The sequence below is a fragment of the Pleurodeles waltl genome, chromosome 3_1 (assembly GCF_031143425.1).
Source record: "Pleurodeles waltl isolate 20211129_DDA chromosome 3_1, aPleWal1.hap1.20221129, whole genome shotgun sequence".
In the NCBI taxonomy this organism is placed as follows: Eukaryota; Metazoa; Chordata; class Amphibia; order Caudata; family Salamandridae; genus Pleurodeles; species Pleurodeles waltl.
This window is the reverse complement of record NC_090440.1, coordinates 550,099,233-550,114,703: the sequence shown is the minus strand read 5'-3', so window position 1 is coordinate 550,114,703 and position 15,471 is coordinate 550,099,233. Positions and strand designations below refer to the sequence as shown.

General features: G+C 41.0%; 1 protein-coding gene across 2 annotated transcripts in view; it reads right to left on the bottom strand.

Annotated features, from left to right (window-relative positions):
* Nucleotides 1-15,471, bottom strand: part of INTS14 (integrator complex subunit 14) — a 106,643-nt gene that overhangs the window by 84,417 nt on the left and 6,755 nt on the right. Inside the window, exons 2-4 of one of the 2 annotated variants that reach the window (XM_069222910.1) lie at nucleotides 5,288-5,538; nucleotides 4,080-4,187; nucleotides 3,030-3,185 (exon numbers count right to left, since the gene is read on the bottom strand). In XM_069222910.1, coding sequence (XP_069079011.1) covers nucleotides 3,030-3,185; nucleotides 4,080-4,187; nucleotides 5,288-5,509 — 486 coding nt within the window. In that variant the 5' untranslated portion in view covers nucleotides 5,510-5,538. Of the gene's footprint in view, nucleotides 1-3,029; nucleotides 3,186-4,079; nucleotides 4,188-5,287; nucleotides 5,632-15,471 lie in introns of both variants that reach the window. The other variant, XM_069222908.1, reaches the window with a different exon arrangement.

Below are 15,471 nucleotides of genomic sequence, written 5' to 3'. Positions count from 1 at the left end.
GAAAGAGGGAGATTGTGAGAAGATGGAGAAGGGAGCTGATTTTAGCATTTTTGCTAGGATTGTTTTGGGTTACCCAGAGCGGCTTTGACCTAATCACAGTTTTACATTACTCCCACACAGTCCAGACATTTAAAAATTCTGGCAGACTGTTTTCTTGATGTTGGCCAATAGGTAACTTTTGACAGATTAGTCAGGTACAATACCTGAAGCAAGCTTTTGATCTTGGGGATGGACTAAACCTTCTTTGGTGTGATTATGATCAAGAAGCAATGTTCTAAAAGTAGGTTAGTGTAAGACTAGGATAAAAAAGCCACTCTATTAATCAAATATTATTCATGTCATATGGCTTACAGCAGACACTAAACTTCAACAAGTTAAAGAAAACACTTATATGGGATTATATATTTTTGTTTTTACATCCAACTGTTTCTGTGGTCCATATAATTAAAGCAGCTCCTATGTCAACGTTTGTAATGAAGAGGCATTTGTTTATTAGGAACAAACAGAATGATCGACCACTGGCTTCCCTGCACAAGGTCTATCATATAACAGTTGCGACAATCAGAATACGAGCATGGGAAGTTGTTGCTGGAAGAGTGCACTGGGACCCAAGCTTTCTAACTTACAGCTCTTAGTGAGCACCATGAACCTAAGCTCTGTTGATATAATGGCAAAGGGGTTATTAACCTCACTGAAGTATGATATTCAAGGAGGAGTGCTATATCAGGTTATTGGATAGTAAACATGAAACAATCTTCGTGAGGTCTAGAAGACCGGTTGGTGTGCCTAGCAAAAACCCTGAAACACTATGTTCTTTGGATTTCTTTAAAGATAAAAACAAAAGAGTAGGGAGTCAGGCTGAATTGGAAACAAGTCTTGTTGGTTCAAAAGTGCACGCTTGCACGTGACTTAACATGTTAGCTATTTGATCTCTTCTTTTCTGACTTCTGGGCTAAATTTGTTTTATTTAGATTTGGACATATAACAATATTTGGATACTGAGCTTCACCAGGAAGAAGGTCAAAAGAGAACAGTTTGTATGCATGCATAATAGAATAATTAGGTCTAAACAGATCCTTTTTGGTTTCCCATTACTGAATGTGCCAAGTATTAGCTTTCTGAAAATGACTGTATATAAATGTTGTCCCCAGCCTGGTCAAAAGGACCTTAATTATTTGGCCTTGGAAGGACTCTAAATGAGGTTTTGTGCTACAATATCCAAGTGGAGGCACAAAAGAATAGGTACAAAAATTGTACATTTTTGATAAGAAATGGCATTAAGATGTTGTTTTACACTAATGCATTAAGCAAAATAATACAAATAGGTAACTCTGAATGAACAAATTAATAGTCGATTTAATTTAGTGCAGGTGTACACCAATACGTTGCAAAGTTTCACAACTGTTTGCGCATCTCCCAGGCGTGTGCGTATTCTTCCTACTAGTTTTGGAACTTATGTGCAAAAATATATTCTAATTGCATCCATTTCAGGTGTACACCTGTTGCATAGAATCTGCATCAATAGGAGTAGGTACATTAAATGCATGCATTTTTTAATGTTTTGCTCAGTTTAATTTCCATGAAAAATCAACTTGTGTTCTTGCTAGAAATTCTGGGAGAAAGAGTCCTGCATCATACAGTACGTATGCACCTATTCAGCTATGAAACAATTTAGGAATCAAGACACACATTTAACAAAAAAAAGATTCAACATGTCTGGTATTCTTCTTAAATCGGAGGGTTCTCTTGCAATGATTGCTGCCCTCCGCACAGCAACCTGACGTAAACATGAATTTGTTCAAACAGCGAAAGATTTTATGAAAAAGAAAGAATGGTGCTTCCCTCCTAGTTTCAGTTACATTATTTTATTTGCCTAAAGCAGACACGGTTCTTCACTTAGTCCATCAATTTGAACGTTTACACAAGCCTCAGTAAAAGGCTACCTCTTTAAATTACTGAATATCGCAATTGAAGACTGAGAGCTAATCCGTTACCTTTTACAAAACGTCAGACGAGGGACAGCACCCAGTGTAACAATTTAAATGACTTTTAATTTGTTTCTGCTAAAACAATTTTTTTTATAAAATCTGCAAATCACGCATCTAATGATGGATTATGTAGCAAGTTTCGCAAATTTTTGTTTACCACAAAAGAACACTGGCATCAAGGGAAACTGTGAGATATGTGCAGGTGTACAAACTTATTCACAATGTCACTAAATTCATTCTTGCGTGAAATGATTTAAAGTTGTCTTTTTTCGCAGAACTTTTCAGTCTTGGTCAGTCAACTTCCTGATGAGACTCTTTTGAATTATGTCTGAGGTCAAAACAGGTTGACGATTCCATTGTAGGGTAAAAGTGTAACAAAAAAAACATTTGAAGGATATCAATGGGTGATATAATGAGCTGTGCCAATTACCCCACTGGCTCCCTGAACACTAGTCTGATTAGTTTAATAATGGGGAACACAAGCAAATCCAACGCATAATGTCTGAAACAGAAAGGCCTTCTTGAACAGTTGATATTCGAATATAGTATTATTTCATGTTTGATTTCATTGACTCATGCTCTTTTACTAAAAAATGTTATATTATTCCCATATTGCACATAACATGTCACATTGCGATCTGTCTTAATATGACTTATTATAATGAGATAGGCAAATTAATCTCATTCCTCTTGCACCACAGAAAATATTTTTCCTGCCATACCTATAAAAATATATGAATGTTTGACTAAAGTAACTGCTTTTCGAATACAATAGACCTCAGAGTCACTCTTTTTTGCTTATGAATTTTTATAGTGGCACTGGCTAGGACATATGGCCATAGTGAGGTACATGATAAAATACTCCCTGGCATTCATAATCCAATATGAAACACATAATTGTAAAAGAACATAAAACTGTTCATTACATACAGGTGCATGTATTTAAGTTAATTATATAATGCAAAGGTTACATTTGTATACCCCTCCCCCCCATTTGAGTCAGTGTTTTTTGTAACATTCAAAGTAGTGTTGCAATGTCACCTCTTCAAGGTTGGCCATGCACATGATGTACAACTTGGATGGGAACGGGAATGGCAGCGGGAACCGGTTGCTGTCTGTTCTCTGGCTGAGTGTGGCTAGAGAGTGATGTAGGGAGCCTCGCCCAATACCCAGACAGCCATCAGTTACCAGAACAATCTGAAAAGAAATAAGATAAGAGAATGAAAAGAAATATGTACTTTGTTATAAAACACACCCTTACACATTCTGAATTATTTCCCTAGGCAGCCCTAGAAATCAGCAAAAGAGCTCGTTATTGTCCCTCTACCCAAAACTAACCAGAGAGAACAAAGTACAAAGGGTAACAATAAAGAAAGCAGATTATCTCTATAGTACTGTCAACGTAAGTCACAACACTCCCCTGGACAAAATACAACCACTTCAAGATCCGTTATAGTAATCCCTTTAGAACTTGGAAGCACAGACCATCAATCGTACCCTACCTTTCTAAGATGAGTTTTGTCCATTTAAAAAAAAAATATTAGCTATTTAGAATGGGTGATATACCCAAAAAGGCTTTAGTGTGCTGGATTGTTAGAAAAAGCCCCCCTTCCTTAAGTCCTAGACATACAACTGATTCAGTATAAGACAATGTCTGTAGATTTCAACTACCACAACCGGCTTCTGTAGGACACATCTTTTGGAGAAGGATAAACACCATTACCTAACTATACACAGCATTCCACCTACAGCACACAACCACTGCACTAATACCCACACCAAATTACCTCACCAGGCAAACCCATAAAACTCTAAGTCTGACAAAGGCACACTCCTCACCCTACTGATAGCACATCTCTGCAACCCAACTCGAAATCATGGTTATCAAGTGTGCTAGAATGCAAGGATTACCAGTGATAACAGGGGGATGCATAAGTGTCAAATAAACAGACAAAATAGGGGGGGGAGGGTACTGAATTAGGTGAGACTGAACAATGTACTTGACAAACATACTCCAAATGCTGCAGCTTTTAAAATGTTCCTTGTCTCAAGTAATAAACCTTCAAACGCCTGCAGTTACATGCATTTTACCTGACAAGGGACTACGCCTCCCCACTCCTGCTGCACCACGTTGCAGACTCCTGCAAGGGCTCCCTCCAGGCACGTTTTATCATAGTCTTCCATGTTATTTAAAGCTTCCTGAATATTAAGAACAGAAGTACTCATTAGCATGAATCGGTAGTCCACAGTAAAGTTGCGAAACACAATATAAATACTACTCGAGTCAACAGAGTGCCATTCTGCCAACTAGTGCAGCACTCCAATACCTCACACATATGAAGGGGCCGATATAAATACATCAGTTTACCGACAAGAAGTAATACTCATTCCACAAGGAAGAATATTGGTTTCAAAAGTACAATAGGCTGCAGCTTCTCCCAACTCATTGGATAAAAATGATGGACAAGTCTTGACACTCTTACATCAACTCAGTTCCATTACAGACAGGCATGCAATCCTCACAGGGTAAGCCTAGCTATGACCAAATCGGGCAGATATTGGGGCGATTTGCACTTCACTCTGGGCACCAACAGGGCAACCTGTGACGTCAACATGGTGCAGATGCAGTGGATCTCAAAAAACATTTTAATAGCCTAATTTCCCCTTGCATCTCAAAAAATGTAAAAAGAAGGGGGAGAACGGTTGTTGAAGTACCCCTTTCATAACACTTGCACTAACGTACTACAGTGAAGTACTGTCCTACAGAAAAGTAAGTTGATTGCGGCAATAACAATATATAAATGTGTAAATATATATTATTAAAGTTCGTACTTCTATTAATCCCACGTGCTAAAACTCAAATGTTGCAGCTACCACATACAACTGTTAACTAATCACAAACTTTACAGCAACCACTCGTACATAAACTAAAGGCTTTTTAAAATATAAAAAAGAGGAATGCCAATAGGCCTATGACCTTCTCAAACCTGAGCACTGGGTCTTTCTGTGGTATCTCTTTCCTGGATTTGTTTCAACAGTAACAACTGAATTTAGCACAAAACCAAATACAAAGTGTGGAGGCATGTACTTGATTCTCCTATTATTTAAATCTAATGAAGGCACAGAGCAAGACACTCAAAACACACAGACACACAAGGAGAAAATACAGAATAAAAAAAACTAATGCATGCCTCCCCAGAACAAGAACTTAGGAAGGGCATTTTTTGGTCTCCATACAAAAGAATGGCTCTGATACGAGTCTGCAGAATGAGTTTGAATGCATGCTTTGATATCCGTACCTGCAGTGTGTTGTAATCTCTGGTAAAAGGGATCATCAGTTCCCAAAGTGAGGAAAATACTACCAGAGCTGTGAATTCAAGTTTATAATTAGTAGCCATGTGCTCAAAGAGCATGGTGAGTCCGTGGGCTGCTAGGTGTTTCCTCTGGTACTCCTCTGTGCCTTCAATGGACACCGGCCGGGTCATCGACAGGGACACATCCATCACAACAACAGTTGGCATTGTGGGTTCTTTGGTAGGATGTGTTAAAACTGCACAACAGAAAACAATTTTTAAGGCTAGTCTGATGCTTCTAAAGTAGAGATCTCCAAATGGTGGTGTCCAGTTTTCATGTCCATCTCCACCTACGCAACATAAATGTTTAATTAATTTCATTATCACAATAGACCAAGAACAGAATTACCAGACTATGGATAACTTTCTCAATGTCAACATTCCTGTAGCTCAGACATAAAAATCTGAGCACTTTATATATAAAGTTATTTTAAAATATTTAAAAATCGTATAGAAAAAAAAATTGCAAAAACAGACTTACAAATAATAAACATTTCCAAGCATGGATAGATAGTGTAATGTTCAGAGCAACAGAAATGTACTAAGGAGAACTGCTTATTTGTAAGTCCCAATAAGCAGGAATGGGTCTCAATGAAAGCAACAATCTCCAGGGGTGTGGAATTTATTAAAATATCTACTTGTCCAGGGGACAGGTTGCTTCACAAATCTACTTGTCCTGTAAAAAGATCTACTTGTCCCTTTGGTGCCATGTAGTGTGGCGCCAAATAATGGCAGCAATCTCATTATGTAAGAGCTCTGATATTAGCCTCTCTGATTATGCCAGGGCTACTCCCACAGTAGGGCTTGAATACTTGCAGTTTCAATCCCTACTGTAGCAATTTCCTTATTTTGCCACCTTTCTGCAGATCTGCATACTGGGGCTGGAGGAAGCAGTAAGCAATAGTTCCAGGGCTGGAATGCCTTTGAGTCTGCAAACCTACTAACCTGCATGTTTTAAAGATTTTCACCAGCTTCTCTCTAATATTTTCCCATAATAAGAAAGGTTGGACATTTACTCCTGACAATGGCAGAATTAGAACTTCTTCCAGGGTTGGGAAGAAAGTGGCTGGAGGGAAAATGAACTTGCAAATGCTCAATAGATTTTCACATGAGCAAATCTACACATGCGTATTTACCCATGCTAAAATACAGTTCACATATATTTTATAGGGGTACGACATATACCATGGGTGCACTTTTGTGACTTTCTTTAAGAATTTGGGGCCACATGTAGGTAGGTTCAGATTTGCGACTCGCAATTTGGGAGTCGCAAATCCGAATGTAGGATGGTGTCCCTGACACCATCTGTGATTCGGAAGGGCTTCGCAAATGCCCACCTCATGAATAATCATGAGGTGGGTCGCAATTTGCGACCCCCTTGCGAATGGCGGCCCTCACAGGGATGGTGGCCTACTGGAGACAGCAGACCACCATGTCTGTGACTGCTTTTCAATAAAGCAGTTTTTTTTTTTTTTTTGTAATGCAGCCCCTTTTCCTTAAAGGAAAACGAGATGCATTACAAAAACGAAAAATGAAACGTTTTCGTTTCATTTTTTCAGAGCAGGCAGTGGTTCACAGGACCACTGGCTGCTCTGAATTTTTTTTTACAGTGACATTCACAATGGGGAAGGGGTCCCATGGGGACCCCTTCCCTTTTGCGAAAGTGTCAGCACCCATTTGAAATGGGTGCAAACTGCGATTGGTTTGCGCCCGCGTTCGCAAAACAATCCTACATTGCACTGCGAGTCACAATTAGGAAGGGAACACCCCTTCCTAATTGCGAGTCGCAAACCCGTTTTGCGATTCGGTAACCAGGTTACCGAATCGCAAAACTGGGTTTGTGCATCGCAGTGTGCTTTTTGCACGTCGCAAACAGCGAAAGTCGCTGTTTGCGACATGCAAAAAGCTACCTACATGTGGGTCTTGGTCCCTAATTAGGTCTGGTGTTAACAAAGACATTTTGTTTTTATTAAACTTCTATTTCTCTCTCTCTTTCGGCTGGCTTTACTTTGAGTGATCGCATTCTGCTCTTCCACAAGGAGCATATTGGCACACAAAGTAGTTTTGTTCAGTGTCAGGAACTACAGTGGCAATCAGTGACATAATGAAACTGGAGGGTGCCCCTTTGCAAAGAACATGGAGGAGCCCCCTCTCCAGACTCACTCAGGGCAGGTGCTGTGCTGAAGGGGCCCCCTGGAGGGCGGCTGCGGGGCCTTTGTTATGCCACTGGTGGCAACGTGTGCTTTTAGAGTTCAAAAACGTTTTTTGTTTTTTTTGACAGTGTTTGTTACAATGTTGAGGGCCTGGTAGCTCCCACAACAATAAAGTGTTACAAAAGCCATGTCAAAACAAGACACGCATTGATGAAACTAAAAGACTTATAAAAATATGTCAGATCAGTTGGCTTTGTCAGTGTTTGTTTATTTTCATGCTTTCCATAATCGTGTTGGAAATGGTTACACTGATTTTCCATTAGAAATATTTTTGGGAAATACTAGCATGCATCAAAACATTTTACTAAATGACACTTCGTTTGCATCTAATCAGAGAGCATTCTGGGAGCATTATACTTAGCCTCATAGCCTAAACTTTTCAAATATGTGTATACACGTTTTTTTTTTTTGTACTGGAACCAACGTCAGTAGTGAAGTGTGACCTTAAAACATTTATTTACAGCACTCACCCTAATAATGAAGGATTTCAAATAATGAACCATAATTACAAGTTCGAACAGCATTATCTTTTGGAAACACATTACCTCAACTGCAGAGAGTTCCACTCTCTGTAAACAGGCAGCCAAAAGGTTTGTGCTGCAGAGGGTTGGGCCTACTTGTCCCAAGGACAAAGTAAACATAAAAACTTGTAGCCCTTGACCCCAAACAAGATGTCCCGGGCGTCGGGCGATAGGAATTCCACATCCCTGCTCTCAGAGACAGTCTTCCCCTTTGCAATACAATGGGTCTTGCGTTTGCTCGAGTTAGAGCTATTAGCGTTTTAAATTCCTAACTGGACTTTTCTTGCCACATAAATTGAAAATTAAAAGTAAAACAGTTGACATAGGCAAACTGATTCAAAGCACCACGGCCGCCATGAGCATGAGCGCGAAGGAGAGACACAAAAGGAAAAATAAGTTCTCTTGCAGTCAAACATATCAGCAAACGTGCAATTATCTATGTAACAGGGTCGATAGCTAAGGCGGTAACAAACCTGCCCCAAGGAGAGACAAATGTAAAGCATTTACCAATGATAACAAAGGATTTTTGAAAGGCAAGCACATGAGAGTGATAGTGATGGGCGTGCGGTGGACGTGGTTAAAAGACCACAGTGCTTACAACAAGCCAGAGCGCCTCCGTGCTTAACCTAAAAAGGCGTACTACATGCTCTGGCTCATCTTGTTAAGGGCTTGAAGTAGTATAACCATGTCACCTACACATAGAAGAAATTACATTGGCTGCCTCCTTTAGCTCATCATAATATTTAAGACCAATTTCAGGATCAGCTTTCCTCACCAAAAAACTTTCCAAGTCGGGTGGACAGCACCACAGAAGGACTCACGCAACAAGATACAGAATTAAAGAAACACAAGAAGTTAAAGAACAGAAGTAGGTCTTCTTCATCTAGGCGCAGGGTATCTGGAACAGCAACTAATGACAGAACTATGCCTACCCTCCTACAATTTCATAGAACTGAAGACATGACTTTAAGGAGCTTTATTTACTTTAGTTGAACTTTTAATATCTTTTGTATCAGTCCCACTAGAGTAGCAGAGCGATTTATAAAGAGCAGGAAATGATGAACAAAAAATGTGTAACAGTATACAGTGCAAACACAAAGAAAGAAAATGAAAACATAACACAAGATTGCTTTGCTGGGAAAAATGTGACGGAACAAAGGGGAGCAAAAAAAAGTAAATGTTGCTCTATGACGCATTACAAGATTAGAAGGAAGACATCTTGTTTAATAGTTCTTGTCTTGAATGAATGGGTTCCCAGACAGTAAGAATCATAACTTCGAAGTGTGCAGGATCCACCCTAGATGGTCACATACTAGTCAGAGTATATTACTGAGGACAGCTGTTGAAACGTGCAGGGTGTATTTTGAAAACATCGGACAGCAAGGTGTTGGCATAATAGAGTCTTGGCAATATTGGAGATTGAACAACGGTTTAAAATTTCAATTGAGAGAAGGGACTTGATGCCCAGGGGTAGTCTGGTTTGGAAATATGCCCTTTAGCGAAAGCATTTATGAATGTAAGCAAACTCATTTTTTTCATCCGGGGTAAAGCCAAGGATTTTCACTTTTTCCATGGACAGTTTGCAGTCCAGTATATTCATTTTACTCAGCCAGGTTTGTATTGGGATGGTACAGAGTGTATGCACGTATGTGTGTTTGGTGGAGTTGAGGGGACAATAGAGTAATAGGAATTCATATTTTTTGGGGGCATCACCTTGAGAAGGGAAATCCTCATATGTCTTTAGATTGTCTAGGGTTTTCACAAGATCCGATCCATCTTGAGGTGAGGGCATTTTCAGGTATAGCTGGGAATCATCAGTGAATAAGAAAAACAAGATGCTTGATCGTCTTCTGAGCGGCTCCACATAAAGAATCACAATCCAAACAAGATTCAAATGTATTTTTAAACTATACTTACATACACTTTCTAGCAATAAAACAGCCCTGGCTTAAGGATGATAGTGGCTTTACAATGGCACTGGCAAGCTAGGGGTGACAGACGATCCCTGCCTCAGGGGGAAGTAGGGGCAGTATGGGGTTCCATTAAGGTCCAAACCCTGCTAACACCAGAGGCTAAAGTTATGACAGTTAATAACTAGCGCTCCTCAACTGACTCAATCACAATTACCATTGTGTCCCATATTCCACGGTAAATTGGAGACATTCTTGATAAAGCTAGCGTATTTCTTCATGCCTTATGGTCTATGCGATTTTAACACTATGGTGGAATCACATATTAACCTGGAAGGCAAAGCATTATTAGAGGTTATGACAGTGTTAGGGCTCATCCAGAAGGTAGCACACCCTACAAACAAACTGGAACAAACCTTATATTTTATATTTTCAGGTGAGAAGCTCTTATCACCCTTGCATCAGATGCCATACTTTGGCACTATAAAATCAGTTTTACCACTCACTATATCAAGCTCGAGCCCCTGATTGGCAGAGAACCCTTCCACCCACCACCAGGCACACAGAACTTGTTCTGAAACTAATTCAGCCCTGTTAACAATTCTGTAGGTATTCCTGCGTCTGGGGTTTAGCTTATCTTATCTTATGGGAGATTCCCGGAACTACTGGCTCTGTGGTCACTCTTCTAAATAACATAATTTAGTTAAAGTCAGGTTCTGGGACAACATAAGTAAGTAAACCATCTACACTTCAAAAACGTGACAATCCTGCAGAGATTAATAATGTCCATCAAACTTGCAAGCTACTGTACTTTGGCAAACAGCTGGGGTCAACAAAAACTGCAGACCTTTCCGGAAGATATGACCAACTAAAGCAAGCATTTTTCTCGGCAGATCCCAAAAATCAGATCTGCTAACCTTTAAAAATGGGTGTCACCAAGCAGCAAATGAGCAAGGTGTCCCATAATGCTAAACCACCTGGCTACAGTAAGATGAAGTGGAAGAGTTCTGGACTGCATCTCCCTTTCACAGGTCACAGCCCCCAGCAAGTGGCATGCCATACACTTTTCTTGATCCCCGAATCCTGTGGTACCTCACCAAGTGTTCACAATGGCTTTATATATCAATGTCACTCAATTGTCTAAACTACTTTCTAACTATGATTTGCATTTTTTAACTTATGCCGATGATCTACTTTTTTTTTTTTTTTAACTCATTGGCCTTACAATCTTACAACAGAAGTCATCCTTAACTCCTGTCTGTATCAAATGGCAATTGGATTCCTTTGAATTTTCTGAAACTTAATGACATTAAGGCAGAGGTTGTTATATGCCATTACAAAGATCACTGAACCCCCAGATGTGCAGCAAGAAATACCTGCCATATGCCCTCCACCGACCCTAGTCATAAGGACTTCGAGCATTCTGGTAGATGAAAGGCTGTTTTACCCCCTCAAACTGGAGCTATAGAAACTCTGAATCCTACAACGTAGTATGTTTTTGTTGAAAGAAAAGCAAAGGTGGTATGATAAGCAATATTCTCACATAGGATAGATTACTGCAACGACCTTTACCTTGGACTTCAAAAGACTATGCTGAGCCAGTCCTTAGAAAATCCTTCTATGAGGCTAGTGACAAACACAAACTGCTGCAAACACAAAACTCTAATGCTCACGCAGGATAACATATGTGGTCACGCAGGCTCCTGTCATGCCCCTGGCTAGGCCTGATCCAGAGCTTCCGGAGGGCGTTCCAAGATGGCAGGAGGAGAGGCGTGCTGAATGCAGCAGCCCCATCTCTGGGTAAGGGCTCGAGCATGATCGAGACAAGTCGAGCAGTACTTTGCAAGCCTGATCAGAGTGATCCAGTCAGCATAGCGTGAGCAAAAGTGACAAAACAATTACCAGTGGAGAAAGTACCAGCAGAGCAAGGGAATAAACATAATCAAGCCTGGGCTGCATATCACAATTTCGACCTGAGTGAGTCTGCAAGCGCACATTAAGCGGTGGCTGAGGAGTGCCGAGAAATACTGGCGGAGCATAGGTGTGCAGATAATGAGCGAATCAAGTACATACAAGCTGGCCAAGCAGTAAGGCATAAGGAGCACGGCTCCAAGAACAGTGAACTGTGACTTATGTGTGGGGGCTCTAGTGGCTATTGACTATAGCAATGGCCTCTTCGGATCATATGAAAGCAAATAGCTAATTTCTGAAAAGAGGTGCGAGGGGGGGCTCATTCTGGGGTGGGAGCGTGGTCAGAGAACCGGATGTAAAACAACATAGACACATTTGAGTGACATTTGATCTATGACCCACCAGCGGACAGCAGTGAGGGCGAAGGGATGAAGAGGCTCTCATGAGATATCCCATTGTTAGCTCGTGTTGTTAGCTCGTGGTACCAGTAAAACCCTCCAGGTCCTCCAAACCCAGGAAAAACAACAGCAAAAGCCCTAAGATAAACATTCGGCACAAGCACATAGATAAACCAGACTCTAATGACCTCAGGCACTGCCCTAGACTCTTGGGAGGATACATGCCGTGCTACGGATAATACTCATCCCAGAGATATATCAACACTGACAGGGGACTCGGGCAACAAACATGCCCTCATCACTGAAGAAGAGCAATCCTCAGGTGGGATATTTCTTGAAGGCCATGTGAAATGCGAAAACCTTGACCAGAGGCCCGTATCAGACAGTCCTTCCACAGATTGCAATTTGTCAGGCAGGGAGGTGATATCAAAGATCGTCCCCACCTATCCGATATTAAGTGTGGCTCCAGCTTGAAGAATATACGGGTGCATCAGGCTCTAGCTAATCTCTCAACAGAGGGTAAAAGTTAGGATTACATACAGGGAAATGGTGGCATCATCTCCCCAGCTCAGAAAAACAGCAGAGAGATGTCTTTGCACAGAGAGAACTCCCCTCTTCCACCCCCTCCACATACGATTTCAGAACACAGTTTATCGCAGTCAGAATCTGACTCAGTTTCTATACCTTAGGACACATCGTCTGTAGAGGTTCTACTATAACAAATACTGGGCGAAATACAGGAAATGCAGTTGTCCCAGGAAGTAGCCAGCAAGACCACTAATGAACAGGTCAGTTTACTTAACACTAATCTGCAGGTCCTGAATAAAAGAGTAGCGCATGTCGACCAAGGGGTCTCAGACCTAGAAGATTTTAAATCTAAGACTTATCCTGATGTTTCTAAATTACAGATGAAACTCATCGACCTACAGCTCAAACTCGATGATTTAGAGAATAGATCACACAGGACTAACCTACACTTCGTCGGGGTCCCGGAGAAGCGTGAGAATGAGACCATGGTCAGGGCTTCAGCGGCAAATCTTCTTAACAAGTATATCCGTCTTGAAACCATCTCCAAAGACGCAGATTTTGCCATAATGAGAGCATATAAAGTTCCCTTAAATCAGAATCCTAGCTTCTTACACCTGCAAACCATCCTAGTGAAGTTTAGTGACTAAAGAGTTAAGAATCAGATACTATCTAGAGCCATCAAAGATAAAGTATATCAGGCAACTGCTGACTTTTCTATTAGAGTATTTTCTGACATGTCTATGACAGCAGCAAGACAACGGAAGTAGACGAAAAAGTTGATTGACAACTGATAAGCCTGTGGGGCTCCTGTAGGAGTTGTACAACAGTCGAAATTGAAAGTGATATACAATGGGCAGGCACATATCCTGCAGACTGTAGAAAAGGCGCAAGCCTTATTGAGTCAAATTCAACAGAAATCAGTGACCATGTCTTAAAGAGCTATATTGTAAGCAGTGGGACGCCCTTCATCCATGTGCTCTCTGAGATCTAGCCACAGGCACATCACCAATGCTCCATAATGCAGGGAGAGAAGGCGGGTGGTGAAGAAAGGAAGGAGGCTGACTGAAAGCAGGTGGTTGTGTATGGGGCACAGGGGATGGGCCCTCCGAGAGACCCTAAGCGGGGAGAATTCCTGCCTTCGGTAATATAGGGAGGGTTCAAACAAGATGGGGGTCAGGGTGGCCGGGCACGAGGGGTGTAATGCATGATAATTAAGCATTTGCAATGCAATGGGTCTTGCGTTTCCTTGAGTTAGAGGTACTGGCACTGTAAATGCCTAACTGGACTTTTCTTGTCATATAAACTGAAAATGAAAAGTAAAATAATTGACATAAGCGAGCCGACTACAAACCTAAATTTGCGAATGTGGCATCCGCCCATCATTACCAATTTAACCAAGCGACCCTAAAGCACCGAGTTCTTTACACAGTAGAGCAGAAAATGCCAACGGCGTACAGTGCCAGGAAAGCTACAACTGGAAAAGCCACCTGTTCCAATTGTAGAATGTGGCTAGAATGCCACATGCAACATCAGCAGTTTTATTTGAAAACTATTTTTGAGGAGAGGGGCTCAGATATTAAATTCCCGACAGAATACAGACAGCGATAACATTGTCCCAGAAGCACAAAAACAAACGAAGACAAACAGCTGCAACTTAAAAAGCCTTACATAAGCAAGGCAATTGTCAGCTGGTATTTTACAGAGCTATGGGTAGTGCAAGAGAATGTTTCACAAACTCCACTATAGGAGAGGGGAGCCCCAACTTAAAGAAACACAAATATTTTTGATCGAGAGACCAAATGTTAGAATGAAAAGTCTTGCAAGCCCTTGCATTTCAACAACGCTCTAATGAAGTTAACAATAGCAGAGCAGCCTGAGAAGATTTATGGCCCCAATAAAGGAGATAAGCAATGCCTTGTGTGCGATGTCCTGAGTGCTGGCAGGGAGGGGCCCTGGAGGAGAGACTCCAGATGCAATGCAAGAATAAGCAAGTTTCACATCATTGCTTCGAGGTTTAGCTACATTCTACCAGAAAGGGCACATTGTGGCTTTCGTGAGCAGTGCGCTAAACAACCAGGTGTTTCTTTTGTAAAAGCAACTCATTTTAGTAGCCAGAGGTAAACGAGGACAGCATTGGAATAAAGCCAAAACAAATGTCAGCAACACGGGAAAAGGTGGAAGGAACAGAATGCTGCTATAAAACACAGGCAGCTACCAGCCTAAAACACTCATAGTGAAATGGGAGCACCAAAGAAATGACAAAAATAGTCTGTCACAACAACCGATAAAGAAACCAGAGTGGAATAATACAGTAGTTGGTCACTGCTCTGAAACAAAATAAAAAAAAGAGGGAGAGAAAGACAGAACTGACCACTAGCAAGCAAGCTTTTTAAAGGACACTGCAACCAACAAATGAAATCACTTTAAGCCATAAGAAGTATACTAAAGTATACACGAAGTCAAACGCTCACGCTCGACCTAAAAACTGATAATAGGGACACGACTGATAGACAAAAAGCCGCGGAGATCTCTCCAGTCAGAGAGGGCCATTACTTACTAACAGTGTAGCATGAGGGAGCAGTAATTTAAAATCGTCACATGTAATGTTAATGATATCAACAAGTTAAATAAACATGGTCAATCTTGGCC